The following is a 27224-nucleotide window of genomic DNA, read 5'->3' as shown; positions in this document are numbered from 1 at the left end:
TTTATAACAACCAGTGCCTGTATGTATTGTTGATGTTAAAGGAGCCCTGAGGGCAGAAATGTCAATACATTTACATGACTAGTTAATAGGCTCTGTAGTTGGCAAACTTCCAAGAATCACTTCCCTGCCGTGTGGCAGCAACAAAGGAGTGCGACGGTTGGAGAGTGTAGAAGAGGGGAGACTTTGCATAAATGTATATGAATACTCAAGAGCTGAGAGTGAAATCTGTTATGTTGACCACTGTTTCATAGCAACCCCTTCTCATGTCCCACATCAAATCACTATTTGAATGCTAATAAAACATGCATGATGAGGCCATGTACAATTGTGTGAAACAACAAAAAAACAAAAATGAAATGGACATCATTAAGTTCATGATATTTTGTACATTTTCATTTGTGAGATGGACTTCTATTTGAGTTAATAGATGTGTAAGAGAGGCTACATGCTAATTATTCTGGCAAGCCTGATTACTAAGCTTAATTATTTGTTCTTTGTCAAAGTTACATTAAAACATCTAGATGCTGAAGACGGTTTGCATTATGGATGCAGTTATTGATGCGTGAAACGGACCATGATTTGTTGAAAGCTAGCCGAGCTGGGAGTAGAAGTTAGTAAACCGTCCGTCTGAGCGGGCTGCTCTGCCGGTTGAAGCGTTACATAATTCCATGATGCTAAAGACGTGCTGCTTGCCGGGTGGCTGCCCTGTCTGACAGTTAATCAAAGAAAAGTTAGAATAAATAGTGTGCAAACAGATATCTGTTTCACAGTGCCTATGTCTGCCAGAGCTGTTGATGTGTACAGTCTATAAGTGTAGGTCTGCCGTTGACGTTGGACAGGCGTGAACGTCATTTGTGTCTATGCAAGGTTTACTATAACTGCCCCGCAGCAGTCTGCATGAGGTGTTGTTATGAATGATATTTAACAATGCGTGTGCAGACTGTTGAAGGGCATGCAACACTATGCATAATTCATCAGCATATGGGGGATGAAGAAGAATAACCAGGTTGTTCAACAAGGATCATGTGCTCTCATCACAGAGCAGAAGCAGCTCTCAACACATAATGACTATTATCCAGAAACACTGCACTGTTATATATCTGATGCTTCAATTAGCTTCTTTTTTCCGCCAGGAGAAGCACTATAATAAGGCACACAAACAAGGTTTCTTTCCATCCAGGAAACCTTCCATACGCTGGCATATGCTGTGAGACTTGTTTTGACGTGTGTATAGCCCTTGTGGGGACTTCACACATCATTAGGCCTCCCTTATTGTTATACATTACTGTATTGTTATACTTATGCTGTATTCATGAAGCCAGAGTCGGCCTCGGTGACAGATGAGTTCAGACCTTGCGTTATGGTCTTTCCTCCGCCAGCAGACGCTTTAGATCTGGGGTCTCTGTCTGTGACATATAGCCCTTTAGAAACACCACTCGCTCTGAATCACAGCCAGCCAGGATGACTCAGGACCCAGGATGGTGTATATTTACAGTCTATGAAGGCTAACAATTAACAGTAGTCACTTTTTTTCTTCAGTCAAACCCTCGGAAAGTGGGCCTTCTATGGTGATTTAGTGTCTGGATGTTTATTTTTTTTCCCACTAATCTTTTCATAAATAAGTTACAAATAAATGTTTGCATTAATAACTTCTCCCACTATTGTTTGGATGAATTAAATAGTGTGCGTGTTGCGTGTGCGTGTTGCGTGACATTTCTGTCCCTAATATTGGCAAAATTTTCTAGACTAACACGTCATGTTGAACTTGATTTGTGATGAATCTCTTTCCAGTAGATTGCCTCACAACAATAACACCACATGTGTTCCTTTCCCATGAATAAAGGCAAAGTATATTTTCTAAAATATATTCAAATATTCAGTCCACTAGGTCAAGCTAGTTCAGTCAAACCCACATTCATCTTAACTGTCCCAGTGGCTACAAATAAAATATTGCCATTCTGTTCTTCACAATGGGATTGCCTTGTCTGGGATATTTTAGTAATACAGAACAAAACTAAACTAAAGAAAGATGTGTTCTGTACATGTCTCTTTTAATTCCAAATCACCATTCACAAATGTTTAATAAACAGTGACAATAATTATACACCATTTCATTATCGAAATAACGAGTAGCAACTCAATTTTCCAAAGTTGAATAAATAATGACACATTTTTCAAAGTCAACACAAAATCATTGCAACCGAAGACACACTACAAGCATTGTGCTGGAACATAAGCAACATAACAATATATACATAACACAGACTAACATACTAATGGAAATACCTAAGATACATCTGGCGACGTTAATATGGACATAATGAATGCTAACATGGAGACTGTAAGTCCATCCACATTGAGAACCTCATGATCTGCAAGGAAGTCAAGGCGCCATATGACATTATAACAACTTCACACAATTGTCTGAGTTAACGTCTGACACACAACCAACGTGGTCTCAACCAGCGATCATGGCAGCCTTCATTTCGTAGGCTACTTTATTTGTTTTCTGCTATGGTAAGTTAGTTGTTTAAATTTAGTTTTAAGCATCTGTATTAATATGTATAGTTTATACTACATGTGTAGTGAAGACATGAAGTATAAATGTGAATATAACAAGATAGAAAAAGTTTATTTGGCAGTTAGCGTATTGCCAAAAAAACTGCAGCACAAAAAACAACAACAAATCCAATAAATATCTACAGTAAATATCAATTATCCACAAAGAAGGACTGTACCAAATTCTAACCCCTATGCTATTTCAGTTTTGATACCAACAGTCAACAAAAACAACCGCATCCCCCCAGCCGCCTAACGCTGTATCCGCTCGCTCCAGCGGGAAGCCCCGCCTCTCGTCCCTGTGGCGCCTCTCACATCCTCCTGCATCGTGATTGGCTCGCCGCTGTCGGGCAAGGAGTCCTTGATGGCGCTGTAGTACACGGGCACCTGACTGGCCGCCTTGCCCTCGCCGCCGCCGCCGCCGCCCTTGCAGCCGCAGAGCCTCCGGAAGGCCACGCGGAACTTCTGGGACATGAGGTTGTAGATGACGGGGTTGATGGCGCTGTTGCAGTAGACGCAGACGCGGCAGAAGAGCAGCACCCAGGCGTTGGTGCAGGGGGGGTCCGCCACCGAGTTGACCACCACCAGGGTGCGGTAGGGCATCCAGAGCAGGGCGAACAGCGCCACCACCACCGCCAGCATCTTGGTCACCTGGAGACACGTGTGAAGACGCAGAGGGCCGTGTGGGACACGCCGTCCAACAGCGCATAACAGCTGGGGAAGGTTCATTTAGAGGGAACCATAACTCCAGCCATAAGGAGAACCTAACAAGTAACGGTTTTCCTTTAATGTAGGAGATACACGACGCACCGGCCGTCTAGAGGGTGAATATGTCTGGTGTGGCAGTGGCAGTATATTTCCTCTACTGGTGATGGACAACACAATCATCTCTAAACCGCCGAAGATCAAGGGAAATAGAAAAATTCATTCACAAACAATTCTAAAGGTTGAACAAAGAAAAAACATTTGAAAGCAGGAACAAGCCCAGTTCCCCCCCCCCCCCCCTCATGCCACCCAGCCCTGTTTAATCAAAGCAACAGCCACCTCCCTCCCTCGCGCGCCCTCCCTCCTACCTGCTTCCTCCCGGCCGCCATGGTCTTCCTGGGCTTGAGCGCGGTGCCGTGGGCCTGGCCCTGGTGCACTGAGCCGCCCCCGCCGCCGCCGCCGCCGCCGCGGTCGCTCAGGTCGGAGGGCAGCGGGCTCATGAACAGGATCCGGGCGATGAGGCCGTACAGCACGGTGGCCACGGCCAGCGGCAGCACGTAGAACAGCGCGAAGTCCAGGAAGTAGACGGGCATGTAGAGGTCCCGGGACACGCGGTAGCCGCACGTCACCACCACGCCGTTGGCGTACACCGCCTCGTCCGTGTCCACCAGGAAGAACCACATGACGCAGTACAGCGAGGTGGAGAGCCAGACGCCGGCGATGATCCGCTTGGCGCGCGACACGGTGCAGATGAACTGGGCCTTGATGGCGTGGCAGATGGCGATGTAGCGCTCGACGGTGAAGGCGGTGATGGAGCAGGAGGACACGTTGATGCCCAGGTACTGCAGGTAGGTGATGCACAGGCAGCCGCTGTGGCCGTAGATCCAGGAGGCCACCGCGTCGGAGATGTTGGGCAGGCCGGCGGCCAGCAGCACCACGAGGTCGGCCACCGCCAGGCTGACCAGGTAGCAGTTGGTGGGGGTGACCATGTGCTTGGTGCCCAGGACCACCAGGACCACCATGACGTTGCCGGCGATGCCCGCGCAGCAGATGAACGCGGTGAGGAGGACGGTGATGACCTGCTCCTCCACGGGCTTCAGCGGCATGTCCCGCAGCGCGTCCAGTGGAGAGGAGCTGCTGTTGGAGACGGCGGGCGACGTGCTGTTCTCCATGGTGGGCTCACTGCACGCAATTCAGTTAGGAGCTCTGGAGCATGGAACAAAAGTCTGGTTGGACAGAAATGGGCATCCATAGAAAGGGTTTTTGTGATTTTATAAGGAATGTTTTATAGTTATTTTATTTCCAGTTCAAGTGGATTTGGGCCACATTTTCAACACCCATCAATATGCTATAGTTATTATTTGTATTTAGTTTGATTTACTTCTGTAGAATAAAAAATCTCTTACCATGATTTAGCTGAAGTCGTTGTTCACGGTTGATACTCAGGTGGCATCAATGGAGAATGGAAATGACTCCCGCCTAGTCCTTCAGCCCTGAACTAGTTACCCACAACATCTCTCTCTCTCTCTCTCTCTCTGTCTGTCTCTCCCTCAATCTGTCTCTCTCTCTCTCTCCCTGCTCTCATGTACTTTCTCAGTCTCTCCTTCTCGTCCTCTCACTTATCTCCCCTACTGCCCACCCTCTCTTCCAGAAGACTCCTCTCCCCACTGCTCAGCCTGAGAGAACCACCTACTTCAAAATCGATCCCACCTCCCCGGCCAACTGTAGCGTGATGTCGTGTGAGACCACGGCCACAGCTGGGATGTGCTGGAAACCTGGCATTAAAACCAGGGTGGGTGCAGCCCACAAATCAGAACATTTTCTACAGTATATCACAGTCCCAAGCCTGAGTGACACTAATTATACTGTGGACTCCCATGTTACCCTTACCCACGGATATTTATAGGGCAAGCTTAAAAAAAAAAAAAAGCAAAGAACAATTGCCGCTTTTGAAGTTGAAGTGATGACGATTCTATAAATATCATATCTCCTGCCCCATTTATGTGGTTCTAAGACTAAGAGTTTTTAAATTCCAATATTAATACTTTGTTATTTTGTGTGGCAGATAGTGTGTTGTTGTTTTTTTCTCTCACAGCTCATGTTTGTCTCTATATACAGCATATGGACACGTAAAAGAAGAGCAATGCTAAACACGTATCTAAGACAACCGTATCCACTCATAGCCTGTCCCCCACTTACAGAGCCTCATCACCTATCACACTGAATCTATCTCTCAGCACCTGGACTACAGATTGTAATGTGCCACTCTCAGCTCCAGTGAAGAGCTATTTAACCTTCTCATAATGGACCATCACTGCAAACAGTGATGATGACAGATGCTCAGGTTTCATAGGCTCAATCAGAAAGGGTCCAGCGTCTGTCCAGCTAGTTGTTTACTTTATATTTATTGAGAATACGTGACAGGTTTCTGTAAATGGATGTTACCATATTATCACGTTTTCTCATGTTCAGGTGACTTACAGGAAGGAGAAAAGGATACAGTGAATGGAATATCTATGCTGCAATCATAATGTAGGACTACATTAAACATAACATACAAATTTGTATTTGCAAATAGCGTCCTCCTACATGTTATTGGAATAAATGTTATTCTCCAAAACAATATTCTGTGGGTAAATGGTTATGGTTAAAACAAATGAATGACTACAATTATTGTTGAATTGTTGGGTTTTTATTAGGGGTGGGAAAAATAATAGATCATTTGAAGCATGGAAATGTACATAAAAAAAATTGTTGCATCGAGATGCATCAATAATCGTTTTAGAATCGAATCGTTCTCTGAATCTGACTCAAATCGAATTGTGAGGTGCCAAGAGATTCCCACCCCTAGTTTTTATTCCACTCAATGACAAAATAAAAGTTTTCTTTTTCAATTCGATATATTAGCCTAATAGACAAGATAAGTCTTAAAAGTCTTTCCAACCTGAAGAAGTACATTTCTTTAGCCCACTTTTCAGCAGTGGGGTAATGGAAGCCCGCGACTGCCATCCAGTGGCAGTGTGATGTACAAGCATGCTACGGCTTACTGCTTCCCCCTCAACAAATAAGTGGAGAAAACGTTCTACACCTTATGCTTACTAATACCAAAAGCGAAAACTTCCCTATGACACATTAAAATCGTGAAAACAGTTAACAGAAATCACACACACGCAACACTGACAGAAAAAACCTCCTGTTGTTTCTTGTTGTGCATTGCTTGCACTTTCTCCAGCAGGAAGGCTGCTCTCCTCTCCTCCTGCTCCTGGAAGAACGACGCCGCAACTCTCCGCCGCATGCGTCTGGCCAGGACCTCCAGCAGCACGAAGAAGTAGCTGAGCAGCCAGAGCGACGCCAGCAGGACCCTGACGCCCGCGTCGGGGGCCGAGAGCCTCACGTGGCAGAGGGGTGGCGGGCGGACGGTGAACGCCCAGCTGTAGTCGCGCTGTACGTGCGTCAACATCGTTCTTTTACACAATTCGGGAATGAGGCACAGAGCGGAGACGAACGACCACGTCTATGGGGGAGACAATGCATCCATTAATAGTCGCTCGCATACACCTGTACCTGCGTGTCTTTGAAAAGCCAATTTTATAAAAAAAATAAAAATAAAAACACACAAATGACACACACAGAAACCGACGCACACGCACATGCACGTGCACACACATGCACCCACACGCACGTACACACTCACGCACACACACACACACACACACACACACACACACACACACACACACACGTACACGTACATGCATGCACCCACACGCATGTATACACACATGCACACACGCACGTACACACATGCACGTGCTCACACACACACACACACACACGCACGCTTGCATGCACGCATGCGTGCACACACACACACACACACACACACACACACACACACACACACACACACACACACACACACACACACACACACTCGTGAGGCGGCTCACTCACGCAGTCGTGGTTTCCTTACCTTAAAATCGAGCTGTATGCTGGCATTAGTGCTCGGGATGTCGAGGATCCAGGGCACGCTCATGTCCACGATATGAAATACCACGTGATCCAGAACCACGATGAAGGTCATCGCAGTGAAGTATAAGGTCACCACGACCATCGACATGAGGCCGTGGCGACGCTCTCCACTTCTTCGTTTCTTTTTGCTTGAACATTTTTTCCCAACGGATGATTCAGGAAGATGTTGGATGGACTCTTTTTCCAGATATTCATTTTCAAAGGGGAGCGATGTCAGATATAATTTTAAATAGCGTGCTGATTGTAAAATTAATAGAAATATGAACAGGGCAGCCAGTGTTCGGTTAAACAACAGTTTGAAGTCTTTGACCAGGTACCTGGCGTGTAAAAAATCACTCTCTATCTGCACACTAGTATTAGTAAATCTGCGTTTGACCTCAGACATATCAATGTGCATAAAATTATCTAATTTGATAAACTTGTCCTTCAATTGCAAGTCGCTTTTTATGGCTTCATAAGTTTCCCTGAGCAGGTCGCTCTTGGCGCTGTTCAGCATCCCCGAGGAGCCCAGCAGGCTCTGAGCGAACCCCTCCGAGGTGCACTTGAGGACGTGCACCGCCGCACCAATGTTGACGGTGATGTTGGGGACCACGTTGAAGATCAGGATCACAAAGGACGTGGAGATGACCAGCTTGCGGCCTTGTTTGGTGAAGAGAGACAGCATGGCCATGGTGGCCACGCAGCGCAGAGGGTGGCAGACGACCAGCAGCAGGAAGTTCACCGCGCTGTACGTGCACGCGATCTGCACCGACACCCGGGGGTCATACCGTAAGCTCACCGACAGCCAGTAGTAGAGCAGGCCGGCGGTTGCTGTGGTGATCCCGAAGCACAGAGAAACCAGTGTCAGGATGTCCTGTCCGACCACTGACGGGGCGGAGTAGACCCTCCACAGATGGGACAGGACCGACTTCAGCTTCTCACTGCCAAGGATAAGGACATAATCATTTAACAAAGGTTTTTCTTTATTTATTATCCAAGAGTTAAACAGGTTTAACCAACTATGATAACTACTAGCAACAAGGCAATACAATGATAATAATAGTGATAATAAAACAAAAATTGTGACAGTGTATATGAATAATGTATATTGATAACAGTCATTTCTTAGTACATTGCTTTGTGTCAGTGTAACGGATGCCAACTAGCCTGGGCTAGCTGGTGGTAGTACATTATAAATCCTCACACCCCTAGCCTCAAGAACGCTTCTAGCCGCTGAGTTAGGAGCCTGGGCATTTAGCTCAGTGGTTAGAGCGGTCGACTCCCATGCCGCTAGTGTCATAGTTCGAGAGGTGGCAGGTTCGAGACCCGCGAGCGGTCGAACCGGCCTCTGCTACATCAGGACTACGATCTGCAATGATCATTAAGGAAAAAACGACAAATAACAAAGTAGCAAACATTAAAAAAAGAGCAACAAACCAACTCAAACACACCAGCAAACATGATCACGGCTCACCTGAACTGGAGGGCAGCGCTGAAGCACTCACTGAGGCGGGTCATGCTGCCTGCCGCACTCTGCTGCGTTGGTAGAGTTGGTAGGAGCCCAGGGTCTGAGATATCTCATGAGTTCTGCTGCTGCTAAAGGGGGAACTTGGTGACCGCTGCTGTTGATATTTACAGGCCGCCGCTGGGCTCCCACGTGGAAAGAGCAGTGGATGTCATCATATGTGACACATGACGCATAACAACCCGATGACTCAGAGTCAGGACGTGCTGAAACAGCTTCCCAAACAAACCGGAATTGCTCTTTAACTATTGGGTCAGCATTAAGGATTTGCACCGTTATCCAAAGCAAGATCTAGAGATAAGTGTCCTCAATGAGGAAGTCACGTTTAGGCCTCTTGCTCAGGGGTGAGTACAGGGAGATTCAAACGCCCAAACCCTGGCTGAGACCAGCCTGGCCCCTCACCAGTGTTGCCACCAGTGTTGTCGTTTTTGTGTGTTGTGTTCATTTCAGTCAACATTTCTTTGCACACAGTGTATTGTATTATTCTGTCATGATCCATCCAGGGCTGAGGTAAGTCCATCCACCTCAGAGACACCAAGCCTCATGTACTCTGACTGACCAACGTGTGTCTGACGGCCTGACGGATGTGTGTGTGACACCATATCTGGAGTTTCATTAAGAGGAACTGTGTTCACTCACATGCTATAATAAAAATACACTTAGGACATGCAGAACTTCTGTCTTTTACTTCTTTCATATGTTTAAAGACCTTGCTATTCTCATAAGTTGGTTGGCCGTGCTATGTTAGGAACATAGGCTGTACTGTCCAACGTGTGTGTGTGTGTGTTTGTGTCTGTGTGTGTGTGTCTGTGTGTGTGTCTGTGTGTTTGTGTGTCTGTGTGTGTGTGTGTCTGTGTGTGTGTGTGTGTGTGTACCACCTACCGGCTGTAAGACCTCCCGTTTTGACCCCACTCACACTGAGTAACCATCAGTGTTTTGCACAAGTAGATGATTATGGGAGACCTTGTGACTTCACAATGACACAACATATTTCATTTTTCCGACCTTAAAAGGAGAAAATATTTCTCTATGTTTTTCGCGTGTAGAACCGGCCTCTTCATGCTCAGGATTGTTGGACTACTTTATGGTTTGTTATGAGATAATCTTACAGGACAAAGCTGTTGCCATGAGCAACCCATTCACACAGAAAAAGCCACTTACTTCAGAAATCAGACAAAGGTTCAGACAGCAAGGTGCAAAACAAACCAACAGACTAGATAACAAATAATAACAATTTATTTCAGTGTTAACAACTATTGGGAACATATCCAATTTCTAACATAATTACAGATTTGTTGGATTGGAGTCATTTTTGATTGTATAACATATGTATATTATATATATATATATATATATATATATATATATATATTTTACTGAGCGTTACCTGGGACAAGAACAGCCCCCGCCAGCCGTTGGGAAGTGCAACGCCAGAGACACTAACCACTAGCCGCTATAACCTCACCATATCGTTTCACTCAACCACCTTGACGTCACACCTCCCAGCACGGTTAATGAGATGGAAAACACGTTCTGGGTACATATATATTTAATTTTTAGCATAAAGCCTCGATGGCCTAAAAATACCAATCCTTCCTTGTGATGTTACTGAACTTTGATGTTCTGAACACATGTTTGGAGTTGAGTTAGCCTCTGCCAACACAAACAGTCTCACAGCATGCGCCACTACACAGATGGGCTACGTCTCACCGCGCGGGGGAGGGGGGGGGGGTGGTTAAAGTACCCCATGTGAGATGAAGACGTGTGTTTGGTTTGTGTGTGTGTGTGTGTGTGTGTGTGGCAACAGGTAACAGTTTGACATCCCATAAATCCTTCAGCATTTAGAATCAACGTTATCGTTTATTAATCTCCGCCCTGTTCATTAACACACACCTGATATAGTGTTAGCTCTATTTACAACATTCAAACGTATACCTATTTCACTTCCTGGCAGTTATCAGAGGGTGACATTGAGCCCCGGGATGGACGGTATGTGCACGTGAACGAGGGTGCTGGACATGTTGACGGGGTGAGCCCACTCTGGATAGCTTTTTAAATCAAACATGGCGACCCCCCATGTGTTCATCGCAAGACTCACACACAGGACACCCATTATGTTCATGACAAAACCCGTCTTCACCTGTAGATACGGAGCAGACCAAGAAGAGACATTAATATCTGTTGTGTCAGTGGCGGCGCCTCTACATGTGCCTTTGCGTGTGCGTGTGCGTGTGCATGTGTGTGTGTGTGTGTGTGTGTGTGCGTGCGTGTGTGTGTGTGTGTGTGCGTGTGCGTGTGTGTGTGTGTCGGATGGAGGAGCCCACCATGTCTTTGACCACGAGGTGTCCGGAGGCGAAGGCGATGGAGTTGGGTGGCGTGGAGACGGGCAGCATGAAGGCGAACGAGGAGCCCACGGTGGTGGGGATCATGAAGTACAGAGGGTTGATGGACACGTGCATGGCCTGCAGAAGAACAGGAGCACAGGATTTAGGTCAACCCTATTGCTAATGCATTAATAATACTACTGCTAATAATTGTAGTAATAAATATAGTCATAATATTATTAATCAAAATGCATACATTATTCATACATAAATAGTCAAAGACACTTCACACATCACATCTTTTTGGTGTCATAAAAATGGAAAAGATGATGGTCATGTCATTGACCTTCATTTTCAGGGACTGAGCAGGAGTCAGATAGTGTCCAACAGGTCATTTAATTCTGATCCGGGGAAGATAGTGTACACTAAAAGATTGTTTGTACACGATTGACAGCAGATTGTTCTTGTGGACCATTTGCCCATTTATCAATGTCAATGTAAGTAGGATATTTAGACACCGATTTCCATTTCATTATTTTGTTATTTGCCCCAATACCTTCCAAATCTTTAAAGAATAAATAAATATAATGCAATACTGCATAGTCATCTGTCACTGTTTCACTGTCATATATTGGTCACATACTGATTAATGAAGATGGCACGCAGTCAATGACTAACCAAGTCTACAAACAAACGCAGCCTAGACATTCAATTTCCAAACCAAAAACCAGTCTCTTTACTGAGCAGACGATCATAAAAGGTGATCTTTGGTTACGAGCAGTTCAGCTCTTCCTGTCTGTGCTTTTACTTTGTATTCAAGACTGCTCTAATGATGACATGCAGCCTAGGAGTGGACCACGTGTGTTTGAAACTAAATAATGTATTATTACATAATGATTTAGTCATCCTATACGTAATTTAATGATACTTGGACTAGTTGGACGAAGCATTTTACTGATTATTTTTGTTGTAGAGTGATTCAAAATGTAGTTAAATGTAGTCACTTATTTGTATTTAATCATCAACATTTCAATGTTGGCTAAAGTGGCTACAGTAGGCTACAGTAAAAACAGACTATGTTCCTAGTAGACTCATACTGCTACCTCAGTTCAAGGTAAAGAAGTGATGAAAGGCATTGGGAACGCCAGCTACGGGTGGCTAGTGGGCGGGTCTTACCAGTTCAGCGATGACAGGTAGGAATATGATGATGGTGGCGGTGTTGCTGGCAAACTCTGTGAAGCAGGCGACGAACGCGGTGAGCAACATGGCCGCCGCAGCGGGGGGGACCTCAGCTAGAGGCTGGAGGTGGCCTCCGATCCACGAAGCCAGGCCGGACTCCTGGGAAAAAAACAACACGTCTGAGGTCAAAGGTCAAAGGTCATCCTCCATCCAGTGCACGGGGTAATAATAATACACAAGTTGAAGGACGAGCGGAAGAAAGACTGGATGGAAAAGCACAGGACAACAAGTGTTGGGAAGGGAACTTAAGTGTTAGTGCTGTGCTGTTGTCGTGGTTGCCCTGAATCCATTCAGGGCTTTGAGTGAGTACCTCGCAGCCTTTGGCCATAGCGAAGCCTCCTCCGAGCAGCAGAATGATGTTCCAGGGAACACTGTCTTGGGCCTTCTTCCAGGAGAGGAGAGGGACGTACGCACTGTTGCTCGCTGACCAGGAGAACAACATACTTTCAATGCATTCACATTACATGGGCTGTTTTAAATCATTAGGTATGAAGTATATTATTATATTATATATATATAATATATATTATTATTATATTATTATGTTCACAATGGAGTAGTTTAACATGAACTGATCTTGCATGAAAATAACTCATGTGCAAGACTACAATGAAGTTTGTTTATTTTTTTTTCTGGTGTCCGAGTTCTGTTTTAACAGCTGATCACACACACACACACACACACACACACACACACACACACACACACACACACACACACACACACACACACATACACACACACACACACACACAAGCAAGAAAATAATGCGACACGTTTTGGAGAGATTTATATAATCACAGAAACAGAAGGGCTACAGTCTGAGAGGACTTGCTCTCTAATCTGCACTATTAACATTCTTCATAAGTACTGGTTTGTTTTAGCCACAGTACAAGTTCTGCAGTTGATTAACACTAAACGTGCAAATCACGACAGGATACAATGACACCAAATAAATAGTCCACTCATGTCAATTGCATTTCTCCTTCAGTTGGCAGTTTTGTCCAACATCACTTTGCAACCCTCCAACAAATAGATGATGTCATGATGCTATAGAGTGGCAACGGTGTTGTGTGATTCCTCTGACCTTGTGGGTTGAACCACCAGCTGAGAGACGGCTTCTGAGAGGGGAAGAAGAAGAGTATGGAGACGATGATCACCCCGGTGACCGCGTCGGACACGTACCTAGAGGGCGACAGCAGGCGTACGGTATGGACCGTGAGTAGGCGACTGTCAGCGGACATACAGGGACAGACAGACTGAGCACTCCTCTCCTACCCTTTGGGGAAGAACACGGACCAGCCCGTCACAAATTTGGGATCTCGGGTGAACAGCAGAACCGCAAATAAGACGAAGAAGAAGGCGATGGACGCTTCTGCGAAACTGAAGGGAAAAAAGAAGAGAGAGGTGGACAGTGTGTCAGTAAGACGACGGGTCAACGCCGACCCGCTGGCCGCTGAATGAACACAGAGAGTGAGGACACGCTCACTTCACGGGCCCCAGCTTCCGGTAGTCATCCTCGATCACCGCCTGCGCTTTGGCTTCGGCCTCGGCTCTCCGGTCCTGTTTCTTGACGCACAATCTGCGTGAAAACAAAAGAGGCGATGATAGGTATATGCTGTGACACGGGCAAGACACCACAGGAGAATATAGACATATAAATGTAAACTTTTCCTGTTAAAAGAAGGTTAACCCATGAAGCACTGCTTGTCAATGTTCCTGAGTCTCCTCCTTGGGTAGACTTTGAATGCATTGAGTATGAATAGCATAGTGGCGGTAGGATGCAGCTGTAGGCTTTAGAGTGGATAACCAAGCATCTTCTGAGAGGGAGGCTTGAGCTTAAGCATCTATGGTATGGAGCAGTACACAATGAAAACAGTGATACAGTCAGGGCAGCATGAGCATCGTAACGTGGGAATGTATCACAACGCTTCTGATCATCGTCCTTACGCTAGCGAGATGAATATTCAGCTCGTCATGTGTAAGTGAACTCAGGTTTGAGGTCGAATTTGAACACAATGAGAGAGTTAACACCATTTATTTTGGGCTGAGAGTTCTAGAGTAAATGAGCGTCAGTGTAACGCCGCAGTGTGTCATTATACTCTAATACTATAATTATCAAAGTGTCACACTTGATGATATCAGCCAAAGAACATTGAGTGGCAGCAGGACAGAATGTTCAGACACCTGAGTCGGCTAAACACATGAAACCGGTTTTCTCAGTTACAAAACTTTTCTCAGTTACAAAACTGTTGATCAACAGATCAACAGATCAAATTATAGACAATTGTACTTACTGATTTGTATAGATTTGCTTAAGCATTTGCAATTTCTTTAAAAGAAGCACAAATTCAAAACTGTTTGCTCATGTTACTTAATATTCATTATCATTTGGACATTTTGTTCCAAAGCAATTGAGAAAAACTGTAAAGCAAAAGAAAAAACTATAACTAAACTATATCATGTTCACCTCCCCTTTAAAGTACGCCATCAGAAATCAGCCAACGGAAAGCCGGTTAAACTGTTAACTATTAAGTGAGACTCCATACTCAAAGATGTAAGGGTTCACATATCGAAATGTTGACTTAATCATTAAATATCATAGTTAATGTTTACTATAAAGTGGCTTCCAATGTGTTGCGCTGTGTATTACATACTGTTCGTACATGCACTAATCCACAACGCGTAATGCGTCTCAACGACAGTAACGTGGCCTACCGCGTGTTGAGTCCCCCGTAGAGGAAGGCGATCCACAGCCACCCCAGAAAGAGGAAGATGAGCATCAGGGGGAAGGCGAAGGCGAACCAAGACCCAAAGTTGATGACATCGCACTCTGGGAAGTAGCTATGAAACAGAGTTGGGTTGCGTTACATTTTTGGGTGAGATGTAAGCTTTGTGAAGAATTCATGCACAAGGGCACAAACTACCCGGGGCGATACCTTTTAAGTTGTCCGATCAGGATGAGGTTGGGTGCGGTGCCGGTCAGCGTGGCGGTGCCGCCGATGCTGGCGGCGTACGGGATGCAGATCAGGAAGCCCTTCCAGATCTTCATCTGGTACTGGGCTTCCTCCCGCACCTCCTCCGCCGTCCGCCCGTCCCCTGGCTCCGCCCCGTCCTGCCTGCGGAGGGGTAGGGATGCCTTGGTTTAGGGTTCGGGTTTGTTTGTTTGTTCATCAGGGTCTGCGGTCAGGTCACTGCTTGGCGTTTGATGTGGTCATGGTTGTGTCGCTTTTCCTCACCCTTCGATGGACAGAATCTGTTTCTCCGAAGGCGGGGATTGGACGCGCTGCATCTTCATGTTGGACGGGCCTGGGAGGAACCACAGAGCGAGGAGAAGGGAGGGAATCACAAAACAACAGATTAGAGGTTGATTCACGTATTCCTATAGGTATCTGGTGAGGTCCTATGGAGGCCTTTTCTGAAGACCTTTGAGACTTTAATATATGATTGAAAACAATCAATCAATTACCACTTTTGTCAAATCCTAGGTTAGGTATTCGAGAACATTGTAGAGACCAACTCGTACATCTGTATTCAATGTAAATACATAATACACGTGGGTAAACATTGGTGAGCCTTTTCATGTAGTTAACTTACACATTGTTTGCAGGGCTATAATCATTGATCAACGCGACGTCACAGTATCAGCCCTTGCTTGAAGTTTATAGTTGTGAGACATCATGTACGCTACCGTTTATGACCTCGTCCTCAGCGTCCTCTCCTGATCTACAGTTCCTCTTCAGCGTCTCCAGGTCCCCAAACAGGCTCTCCAGGATGGCGTTGGCGATGGGCAGCATCATGGCGGTGGTGGCCGTGTTGCTGAGCCACATGGAGAGGGACGACGAGGTCAGCATCATGCCCAGGATCAGCCTGCACAGGGAACAGTCGTCAAATAACATCCAGAACTCTTTCTTCATGCAAACACCACGTTGACACAACTGTAACATGAAGATGTGTGCTTTCTTGAAAAATATAAAAATGCCATTTTGTAGCAAACATCGACTTTTTTGGAAGGTTTTATCCTTTCTATCGTCGAGTGAGTAAGACGGGGAGGTATGGGAGATAGAGGGGGGAGACATGCAGCAAAGGACCACGGGCAGGAGTCAGACCTCACAGAAACCGTTTCTTGATGCAAAAACCCAAAACGGAGCAGAAGAGGTTGTGACGGCGTGCAGGGTTTCTCTTGGTCTCACCATGCCGGCTTCACGCCGACGATCTTGAGGACCTTCAGCGCTATGCGGCGGTGCAGTCCCCATTCCTCAATGGCCGACGCCATGATCAGACCACTCAGGAAGAGGAAATTGGTGTCGAGGAAGTACTGGGGGCAGACCTTCTTGGAGGGGAGAATCCCCATGGTGGGGAAGAGGCAGACGGGGAGCATGGCAGTGACGGCCAGCGGCAGGGCCTCCGTGCACCAGAACACCGCCATCAGCAGAACCACATACAGACATTTCCCCTCCTGAAAGACACGCAGAGTTAGCACTGATCTGGTACTTAAATATGGTCCATATAGGTAAGGACAGCATGTCAACCATGCACACACACACCTCATGTGTGTGTGTGTGTGTGTGTGTGCGTGTGTGTGTGTGCGCGTGTGTGCGTGTGTGTGTGTGTGTGTGCGCGTGTGTGCGTGTGTGTGTGTGTGTGTGTGTGTGTGCGTGTGTGCGTGCATGTGTGTGTGTGTGTGTGAGAAAGTTTGAAAGTGTGAAGTAGTTAATTAAATTCCGTTAGCATGTGTACACATGTTCAATGGATGGACTTGTTTCCTTGTGCGTGTGAACCATGGAATATGTATGACACTTTGCATAACTATGCATTTGATTGATAGGTGGACAGACAGACAGACAGACAGATAGATAGATAGAGTGACATAACTGTGTGACATAACTGTATGCATTTGATAGATAGATAGATAGATAGATAGATAGATAGATAGATAGATAGATAGATAGATAGACCGACAGACCGACAGACCGATAGATAGATAGATAGATAGATAGATAGATAGATAGATAGATAGATAGATAGATAGATAGATAGATAGATAGATAGATAGGTTGTTTGGCCGGTTGGTCAATTAATTGAATACACATATAATATCAAATATAAGTACACTTACCTTCTCTGGAAGACCGAAAAGTAAAGGTAGGAAAATGAGTGGCGTTAGAAAAACGATGAGCTGTTTTCTGACGCACCATAATTTCCGGAATAATACCGATATTTCCATTTCAATTCCAAGTTGGAGTGCGGTCGTGTGGCGTTTAGGGAATACCTCAAGTGTTGCTGCCCCGCCTTCTGAACTGCTCTGAAGCCCCGGGCCGGTCGCTGCAGCTTAGTTATAACATCTTTTCTAAGTAGGGGGTTACACATTAGCTTTCTACGCAACCCATTGCATCACAACAAATACTTGTGTTACTTTGCGCGTAATAACCTGCCTTTAAAAAGGCAGGTTTTGCTCTTCTAAATTGCAGCAGTTGCTGAAAACATAAATCGACGGAAGAAAAAAGGACGAAAGGTTAAGACATGGCCCGTTTAGAGTTGAGTATGTTTCTGGACCCTAGATGTAGGTTCAGACGAGATCTATCGATATAAAGAACAGCGCACCAAACCACGTCCAGCAGAGCTCCGGCCCCCATCAGGGCCGCGTTGAGTTGCTGGCCCCCAGGGTACACGTGGCCCGCGAGGGGACCCACGTTTTCAGTGCAACTTTCAGATCCGATGCACTGCTAAAAAATATTTCACTCATTTAGGCATTAGAGTGTCAGTGAACACCCTGTTTCAGCTCTGTCCCGAAACCAAGGAGATAAAAAAAATGTGTTTCTGCAGTAATATCATATTTAGTACATATTTATAATTCTTAATTTAAACTTGGCCAACGGCGCCCCTCTGCTGGGCAGGGGTTGTCAGGAAAGTGACAATTGTGCGAAAGTGAAAATAATGGGTAAACGACTCATAAATGTTTACACAAATGTATAACGTCTTTACACTGAAGACTCATGTATGCATTTGTCCAACCAGTCTCTTATACATAATCTAGAACTTTGCACTAAAGCTTGTTGAGCCAAAGCCGCTACAAATCTGAATTTAGGGGCAAAAAAGTTAATCAATGTTCAAATGATAATTGATGAATCATTGTTTCCAAATCATATATTAAGTATCAAAGGTCTTCCAAAAACACCTCCATCGGACCTCCATATGTCATACCTATACAAACAAGTTATAGGCTACTACCTTTCATTAGTTAATATTGGTAGGTTCCCCTTTCGCACTTCTCCTTGCTTTTTCATCTCTCTAAGGCGGGCCCTACTGCAACATGAAGCTGGTCTCTCTAAGGCGGGCCCTACTGCAACATGAAGCCGGTCTCTCTAAGGCTGGTCTCTCTAAGGCGGGCCCTACTGCAACATGAAGCCGGTCTCTCTAAGGCTGGTCTCTCTAAGGCGGGCCCTACTGCAACATGAAGCTGGTCTCTCTAAGGCGGGCCCTACTGCAACATGAAGCTGGTCTCTCTAAGGCTGGTCTCTCTAAGGTGGGCCCTACTGCAACATGAAGCTGGTCTCTCTAAGGCTGGTCTCTCTAAGGCGGGCCCTACTGCAACAAGAAGCTGGTCTCTCTAAGGCTGGTCTCTCTAAGGCTGGTCTCTCTAAGGCGGGCCCTACTGCAACATGAAGCCGGTCTCTCTAAGGCGGGCCCTACTGCAACATGAAGCTGGTCTCTCTAAGGCTGGTCTCTCTAAGGCGGGCCCTACTGCAACGTGAAGCTGGTCTCTCTAAGGCGGGCCCTACTGCAACATGAAGCTGGTCTCTCTAAGGCGGGCCCTACTGCAACATGAAGCTGGTCTCTCTAAGGCGGGCCCTACTGCAACATGAAGCTGTCTCTCTAAGGCTGGTCTCTCTAAGGCGGGCCCTGCTGCAACATGAAGCCGGTCTCTCTAAGGCTGGTCTCTCTAAGGCGGGCCCTACTGCAACATGAAGCTGTCTCTCTAAGGCTGGTCTCTCTAAGGCCGGTCTCTCTAAGGCGGGCCCTGCTGCAACATGAAGCCGGTCTCTCTAAGGCGGGCCCTACTGCAACATGAAGCTGGTCTCTCTAAGGCTGGTCTCTCTAAGGCGGGCCCTACTGCAACGTGAAGCTGGTCTCTCTAAGGCGGGCCCTACTGCAACATGAAGCCGGTCTCTCTAAGGCGGGTCCTACTGCAACATGAAGCTGGTCTCTCTAAGGCGGGCCCTACTGCAACATGAAGCTGGTCTCTCTAAGGCGGGCCCTACTGCAACATGAAGCTGGTCTCTCTAAGGCGGGCCCTACTGCAACATGAAGCTGGTCTCTCTAAGGCTGGTCTCTCTAAGGCTGGTCTCTCTAAGGCGGGCCCTACTGCAACATGAAGCTGTCTCTCTAAGGCTGGTCTCTCTAAGGCTGGTCTCTCTAAGGCGGGCCCTACTGCAACATGAAGCCGGTCTCTCTAAGGCGGGCCCTACTGCAACATGAAGCTGGTCTCTCTAAGGCTGGTCTCTCTAAGGCTGGTCTCTCTAAGGCGGGCCCTACTGCAACATGAAGCTGGTCTCTCTAAGGCGGGCCCTACTGCAACATGAAGCCGGTCTCTCTAAGGCGGGCCCTACTGCAACATGAAGCTGGTCTCTCTAAAGCTGGTCTCTCTAAGGCGGGCCCTACTGCAACATGAAGCTGGTCTCTCTAAGGCGGGCCCTACTGCAACATGAAGCTGGTCTCTCTAAGGCTGGTCTCTCTAAGGCGGGCCCTACTGCAACATGAAGCTGGTCTCTCTAAGGCTGGTCTCTCTAAGGCGGGCCCTACTGCAACATGAAGCTGGTCTCTCTAAGGCGGGTCCTACTGCAACATGAAGCTGGTCTCTCTAAGGCGGGCCCTACTGCAACGTGAAGCCGGTCTCTCTAAGGCGGGTCCTACTGCAACATGAAGCTGGTCTCTCTAAGGCGGGCCCTACTGCAACATGAAGCTGGTCTCTCTAAGGCGGGCCCTACTGCAACATGAAGCTGGTCTCTCTAAGGCGGGTCCTACTGCAACATGAAGCTGGTCTCTCTAAGGCGGGCCCTACTGCAACATGAAGCTGGTCTCTCTAAGGCGGGCCCTACTGCAACATGAAGCTGGTCTCTCTAAGGCTGGTCTCTCTAAGGCGGGCCCTACTGCAACATGAAGCTGGTCTCTCTAAGGCGGGCCCTACTGCAACATGAAGCTGTCTCTCTAAGGCTGGTCTCTCTAAGGCTGGTCTCTCTAAGGCGGGCCCTACTGCAACATGAAGCCGGTCTCTCTAAGGCGGGCCCTACTGCAACATGAAGCTGGTCTCTCTAAGGCTGGTCTCTCTAAGGCGGGCCCTACTGCAACATGAAGCTGGTCTCTCTAAGGCGGGCCCTACTGCAACATGAAGCTGGTCTCTCTAAGGCGGGCCCTACTGCAACATGAAGCTGTCTCTCTAAGGCGGGCCCTACTGCAACATGAAGCTGGTCTCTCTAAGGCTGGTCTCTCTAAGGCGGGCCCTACTGCAACATGAAGCTGGTCTCTCTAAGGCGGGTCCTACTGCAACATGAAGCTGGTCTCTCTAAGGCGGGCCCTACTGCAACATGAAGCTGGTCTCTCTAAGGCCGGTCTCTCTAAGGCGGGCCCTACTGCAACATGAAGCTGGTCTCTCTAAGGCTGGTCTCTCTAAGGCGGGCCCTACTGCAACATGATGCCGGTCTCTCTAAGGCTGGTCCTACTGCAACATGAAGCTGGTCTCTCTAAGGCGGGCCCTACTGCAACATGAAGCTGGTCTCTCTAAGGCCGGTCTCTCTAAGGCGGGCCCTACTGCAACATGAAGCCGGTCTCTCTAAGGCGGGCCCTACTGCAACATGAAGCTGGTCTCTCTAAAGCTGGTCTCTCTAAGGCGGGCCCTACTGCAACATGAAGCTGGTCTCTCTAAGGCGGGCCCTACTGCAACATGAAGCTGGTCTCTCTAAGGCTGGTCTCTCTAAGGCGGGCCCTACTGCAACATGAAGCTGGTCTCTCTAAGGCTGGTCTCTCTAAGGCGGGCCCTACTGCAACATGAAGCTGGTCTCTCTAAGGCGGGTCCTACTGCAACATGAAGCTGGTCTCTCTAAGGCGGGCCCTACTGCAACATGAAGCTGGTCTCTCTAAGGCTGGTCTCTCTAAGGCGGGCCCTACTGCAACATGAAGCTGGTCTCTCTAAGGCCGGTCTCTCTAAGGCGGGCCCTACTGCAACATGAAGCCGGTCTCTCTAAGGCGGGCCCTACTGCAACATGAAGCTGGTCTCTCTAAAGCTGGTCTCTCTAAGGCGGGCCCTACTGCAACATGAAGCTGGTCTCTCTAAGGCGGGCCCTACTGCAACATGAAGCTGGTCTCTCTAAGGCTGGTCTCTCTAAGGCGGGCCCTACTGCAACATGAAGCTGGTCTCTCTAAGGCTGGTCTCTCTAAGGCGGGCCCTACTGCAACATGAAGCTGGTCTCTCTAAGGCGGGCCCTACTGCAACATGAAGCTGGTCTCTCTAAGGCGGGTCCTACTGCAACATGAAGCCGGTCTCTCTAAGGCGGGCCCTACTGCAACATGAAGCTGGTCTCTCTAAAGCTGGTCTCTCTAAGGCGGGCCCTACTGCAACATGAAGCTGGTCTCTCTAAGGCGGGCCCTACTGCAACATGAAGCTGGTCTCTCTAAGGCTGGTCTCTCTAAGGCGGGCCCTACTGCAACATGAAGCTGGTCTCTCTAAGGCTGGTCTCTCTAAGGCGGGCCCTACTGCAACATGAAGCTGGTCTCTCTAAGGCGGGCCCTACTGCAACATGAAGCTGGTCTCTCTAAGGCGGGCCCTACTGCAACATGAAGCTGGTCTCTCTAAGGCGGGTCCTACTGCAACATGAAGCTGGTCTCTCTAAGGCGGGCCCTACTGCAACATGAAGCTGGTCTCTCTAAGGCGGGCCCTACTGCAACATGAAGCTGGTCTCTCTAAGGCTGGTCTCTCTAAGGCGGGCCCTACTGCAACATGAAGCTGGTCTCTCTAAGGCGGGCCCTACTGCAACATGAAGCTGTCTCTCTAAGGCTGGTCTCTCTAAGGCTGGTCTCTCTAAGGCGGGCCCTACTGCAACATGAAGCCGGTCTCTCTAAGGCGGGCCCTACTGCAACATGAAGCTGGTCTCTCTAAGGCTGGTCTCTCTAAGGCGGGCCCTACTGCAACATGAAGCTGGTCTCTCTAAGGCGGGCCCTACTGCAACATGAAGCTGGTCTCTCTAAGGCGGGCCCTACTGCAACATGAAGCTGTCTCTCTAAGGCGGGCCCTACTGCAACATGAAGCTGGTCTCTCTAAGGCTGGTCTCTCTAAGGCGGGCCCTACTGCAACATGAAGCTGGTCTCTCTAAGGCGGGTCCTACTGCAACATGAAGCTGGTCTCTCTAAGGCGGGCCCTACTGCAACATGAAGCTGGTCTCTCTAAGGCCGGTCTCTCTAAGGCGGGCCCTACTGCAACATGAAGCTGGTCTCTCTAAGGCTGGTCTCTCTAAGGCGGGCCCTACTGCAACATGATGCCGGTCTCTCTAAGGCGGGTCCTACTGCAACATGAAGCTGGTCTCTCTAAGGCGGGCCCTACTGCAACATGAAGCTGGTCTCTCTAAGGCCGGTCTCTCTAAGGCGGGCCCTACTGCAACATGAAGCTGGTCTCTCTAAGGCGGGCCCTACTGCAACACGAAGCTGGTCTCTCTAAGGCTGGTCTCTCTAAGGCGGGCCCTACTGCAACATGAAGCTGGTCTCTCTAAGGCGGGCCCTACTGCAACATGAAGCTGCAGAACTTTCAATCACCGCCTTCAGAAAACAAGATTCTATCCATCAAAGGGTGAGAAACAGTGATCAACGATCAACAAATGACTTCCACCTCCCCCTTTTGGGACTCCTAGAAAATATGTACTATGCCACACTTAGTGGTTAACTCCTCGTCTGTAAGCTGTTGAAAGAGATGGCTTACCAACGTTCATTGTAGGGATGGTAGTAAAATACATTTGGGAAACAATTGTATCTTACGTAAGCAAACAAACTGGAGTAAAGATGCTGTCTACTTAAAACTAAACTTCACACAGCGTGTGTGTGTGTGTGTGTGTGTCTGTGTGTGTTTGTGCGTACGTACGTACGTGTGTGTGTGTGTGTGTGTGTGTGTGTGTGTTTGTGTGTGCGTACGTATGTGTGTGTGTGTGTGTGCGTACGTATGTGTGTGTGTGCATACGTATGTGTGTGTGTGTGTGTGTGTGTGTGTGTGTGTGTGTGTGTGTGTGTGTGTGTGTGCCGGTGTTTGTTTGTAATCTGGATGAAGCCACTATCGTGAAACATTTTCATGATTGCTAACATATTCTATTATATTAGTATCGGGCGAATCATCAGTATTAAGGCAGCAGACGAGGAAGAAGTGGAACAAAAACAGTTATCAACTATGATTAGATATTAGTTACTTCTATCTATATTGTTGTCTTTTCAACTTAGCTTATATAAATATAGATTCTTCCGTGGTGCATTTTGTGTTTTTTTTAAAAATATAATAATATAACATAAACACCCTTGGAATGTGAGGGTTATTGAACAATCATGGTCATGTACGCCATTTAACAATGTTGTGGTATAAGTTATTGTATTGATTTACTTTTAAAAACAAAAGTCTTTATTAAAGGAACGGTTAGGGTTAGGACCTGCAACTTAAGGCTCTGCCAGTAGATGGGGTCCTGTCCATTAATATTCCACTTGAACTGTGGAACAAAATTCAGCAACTCCATCATCTGACGTTAGTATGCCCATACCCTATGGGCTGTCTGATTACAAAGGGGTTGTTTAGGATGACAGAAAGGTTGGATAATAAAGCATAAAGGGGTGGGATGCACTCAAAGACAGCTGTTATGGTATACAAATGAATACAACTATTACAACTTAATTATATTAACTCAAATGCCGGGGGTTCTCACTCTTCACTTCTCTCCGCAAGCCGTGAAATACTTGGGCCTGTGGGAAAATAAATAAAAACCAAAAATCAAGATCTGCTCAAACCTTGGTTTTTAGAAATTATTAAAGCACTGCAATGTGACAGGAAACGCCAAAAGCAAAAGCTATGTTGTTTGATATCTTGCTTTCTATGGTTCTATACTCATGGTGCCTTAACAATGACATATACTTTTAAACAGAATAGGCTACTGTAGTATATCATCATAAAGGTAAAGAGGTACCATCAATGTAGGCCCACAGGCCAGGCTCCTCACTCAGGGGCAATTAAGACAACATGTAACAAAGGCCTCAAGATTCTCTGCAACTGAATAATTACAAAAAATGAAATAATGATTTACCACAATGATGGGCAGAAGAACTTTGAGAAGGCATATGGTCAGGAAACAGCCAACGGTCTGTAGGACGGGCAGCTCAGGCGGCTCAGTAGCGGGAGGCTCAGTCACACAAACTGCAGACAGTTACTCAGAAGTCACTCACAGCACCATGGGGGTTCAGCAGCAAAACACACTGACTACTGTTGCAATTCAGATACAATTCAAAACAGAAACGTTTAATGTCTTGCTACATTCTATTGGTTTTAAATTAATTAATTCGTTTTTAAAAAAGACAATAGAAAACAAACCAGAAGTCGTATTTGATTGATTGATTGATTGGACTTTAATAATCCCCAAGGGAGAAATTATTTTGCTACAATACATTACATTACATTTATAATTACAGCAGGCCTAAGCAAAACACAAAAAGACAAACAAACATATCGCACACAATTGGAGCAAGAACAAACAAACAAAAAGTGTATGGCCTATATTAATCAGCATATACTTTTTTGATGTGAAAAAACATTTAGTCCTTGTTGCATGACAGTTTATACAAAGTTAAATAGGCTGTCTTGTTTTTAGATTAGTATAAATATATTCTTTATATAAAATTCAAATATAAAGTCTCTAAATATATTTATCCAGTAGGCTAAATACAAGTATCTCACAATTGTGATTAAGTACTAAACTTTTCATCCCCTGATGTAAGAGTATGGTTGTAGGCAAGGGATCCTATCTAAAACAATAGTATATTATTTATTTATTATTCGTTTTTTGTAACAAAAACAACGTTTTAATTGCATCATTAGAAATCACAAAAATAAAATAAATCAATAAATAAAGGGCCAATGTTTACCTAAGCATGGGATATGTAAAACGTACTGCCTACCTGAGACCTCCAGGACCACCAGGGACACGGAGTTCTTACCCCCGACCACGGCCCCGATCTGGCACTCATAGGTCCCTGAGTCTTCAGGCCTCAGGTCCGGGAGGTGGAGGCTGTTTTCTTTGGTCAAGTAAGCAGTCCGATTGAACTGAGGATAGGGGTGTATCTGACCGCGGCTTCTTCTGACTATACGAGAATACGGTTTCTGCCCACAATAGAAAGAAAATTATAATTTCTTTGTAAGGGGCTTCTTTTTATTTTGATCCCATTTGATCCAGAACTCTTTGTCTCAACATTGCTATTATATGGATAAAGTGTAATAGATTAACACAGGTCAAATGTTGAATATTTGATTTGATTTTAGCTGATTTTCACTTAAAATACAGTACAGTATTTAACTGTAAACTAACTAACCTTAGTCCATGTGACAGAGTTGAAGGGTGCCTTTTCGATTCCATCACACTTTAAAGTAACATTTTCGTTGCAATTCCCTCCAATTTCTTGACTTGAGGTTGCCAAATGTATCAACGCCAGCTGAGATGACAAAATAAAAGCATGTGCTCATTGTTTTTATCCTCTCATTTCATTGATATAGTATAGGAAAAAAATACTACTAAAATAATAATGAAATCTATAAAAATGAATATATACGTACTCACCCCAACATATATTAACAACAACATCTTCCGCAATTGATCAGTGTTTGAAACAAAGTGTGTCTCTGCAAACACTTCAGTGTGGGCAGTTTCCTGTGGGGGTGGGGGGTGGTGATATCCAGTTCAACGCATTAGTCGAATGATTTTTTTATTTTTTTATTTTCCTAACTTAAATATTGACAGCAGCGCTGGAACTATTATTCCTCATTCGTTGTTTTTAGGCCCCTCATAAACGGAGTAGCACTGACTTTAGTATCACCTTGTTACAGGACCACAGAAGGCATGCAGCGGTTTGGCCCCGAGCACCTCATCCATCAGATCCGACATTCGCTTGGCGATTGACTGCCTGGCCGACACCCGACCACCCTCACATCAAACAAGACACAAGAAAGTTGTCTCATCCTGTTGTTTTCATCCATGGGAATTCCCGTCCCCCCCCCCCCCCGCGAAAAACATTGAACCGTGTATGTGTCGCCTGAGCTGACACCAGGGTTAGATTGGAAGGTTTATTAATAGGAGAGGCTTGTGGAAAGGGAAGAGGAGCGTGGCTCATCGGAACGTACCATCTGGATTGAACAATGCGGTGCAGGCCACAGGCACAATGAGTGGCAGGCTGGTGGAGAGCCGCAGACGAAAGGCGTAGATGCAGAGCAACGGCCACTTCCTGTCATCTACTGTACTTGTACCATAGGCACACTTACTTTACAGGCCCGGGTTCACATAGACGCAAGTATGTCCCTGTGGAGGTGTTCCAGTGGGGTTAATGAATATCACCTGGAACCTTTTACAGTCATTTCAAATTATGTGCTATTTTCTGAAAAAGTACGAATGCACAGTTAAAAATTGGATTGCATGTCATTATCTTGAAACAAGCAATAATTCTAAGAGCTTGTGTGTGAGTGTGTGTGTGTGTGTGTGTGTGTGTGTGTGTGTGTGTGTGTGTGTGTGTGTGTGTGTGTGTTTATTTGTGTGTGTGTGTGTGTGTGTGTGTGTGTGTGCATGCTTGCATATGTGTAG

General features: G+C 46.4%; 3 protein-coding genes and 1 pseudogene across 4 annotated transcripts; all 4 read right to left on the bottom strand.

Moving 5' to 3' along the window:
- Nucleotides 1–2811: 2811 nt before the first annotated feature.
- Nucleotides 2812–4757, bottom strand: LOC311360145 (thyrotropin-releasing hormone receptor pseudogene; annotated as a pseudogene). The gene is made up of 2 exons: nucleotides 3633–4757; nucleotides 2812–3210 (listed from the first exon to the last, which is right to left on the bottom strand). The product of its transcript is annotated as a thyrotropin-releasing hormone receptor pseudogene (transcript).
- A 1218-nt stretch (nucleotides 4758–5975) lies between these two features.
- ocstamp (osteoclast stimulatory transmembrane protein) lies at nucleotides 5976–8865 on the bottom strand. The gene is made up of 3 exons (XM_084480389.1): nucleotides 8750–8865; nucleotides 7238–8216; nucleotides 5976–6778 (listed from the first exon to the last, which is right to left on the bottom strand). Exons 1-3 carry the CDS (start codon nucleotides 8791–8793, stop codon nucleotides 6425–6427), a joined length of 1377 nt encoding a protein of 458 aa, XP_084336515.1. The 5' UTR covers nucleotides 8794–8865; the 3' UTR covers nucleotides 5976–6424.
- Nucleotides 8866–10209: 1344 nt separating this feature from the next.
- Nucleotides 10210–18014, bottom strand: slc13a3 (solute carrier family 13 member 3). Its single transcript, XM_084479398.1, has 13 exons — nucleotides 17483–18014; nucleotides 16557–16822; nucleotides 16055–16233; nucleotides 15603–15672; nucleotides 15303–15482; nucleotides 15082–15207; nucleotides 13853–13945; nucleotides 13642–13746; nucleotides 13451–13548; nucleotides 12674–12786; nucleotides 12301–12462; nucleotides 11125–11262; nucleotides 10210–10940 (listed from the first exon to the last, which is right to left on the bottom strand). Exons 1-13 carry the CDS (start codon nucleotides 17588–17590, stop codon nucleotides 10758–10760), a joined length of 1821 nt encoding a protein of 606 aa, XP_084335524.1. The 5' UTR covers nucleotides 17591–18014; the 3' UTR covers nucleotides 10210–10757.
- Nucleotides 18015–23966: 5952 nt separating this feature from the next.
- LOC311359402 (uncharacterized protein) lies at nucleotides 23967–26269 on the bottom strand. The gene is made up of 5 exons (XM_084479411.1): nucleotides 26211–26269; nucleotides 25966–26085; nucleotides 25555–25756; nucleotides 24687–24796; nucleotides 23967–24348 (listed from the first exon to the last, which is right to left on the bottom strand). The coding sequence occupies exons 1-5, from the start codon at nucleotides 26232–26234 to the stop codon at nucleotides 24286–24288; spliced, it is 519 nt and encodes a 172-aa protein (XP_084335537.1). The 5' UTR covers nucleotides 26235–26269; the 3' UTR covers nucleotides 23967–24285.
- Nucleotides 26270–27224: the final 955 nt, after the last annotated feature.

Source organism: Micromesistius poutassou (assembly GCF_964030765.1).
Source record: "Micromesistius poutassou genome assembly, chromosome: 15".
NCBI lineage: Eukaryota > Metazoa > Chordata > Actinopteri > Gadiformes > Gadidae > Micromesistius > Micromesistius poutassou.
The sequence above is the reverse complement of the archived record's forward strand: the minus strand, read 5'-3'. Positions and strand labels throughout refer to the sequence as shown.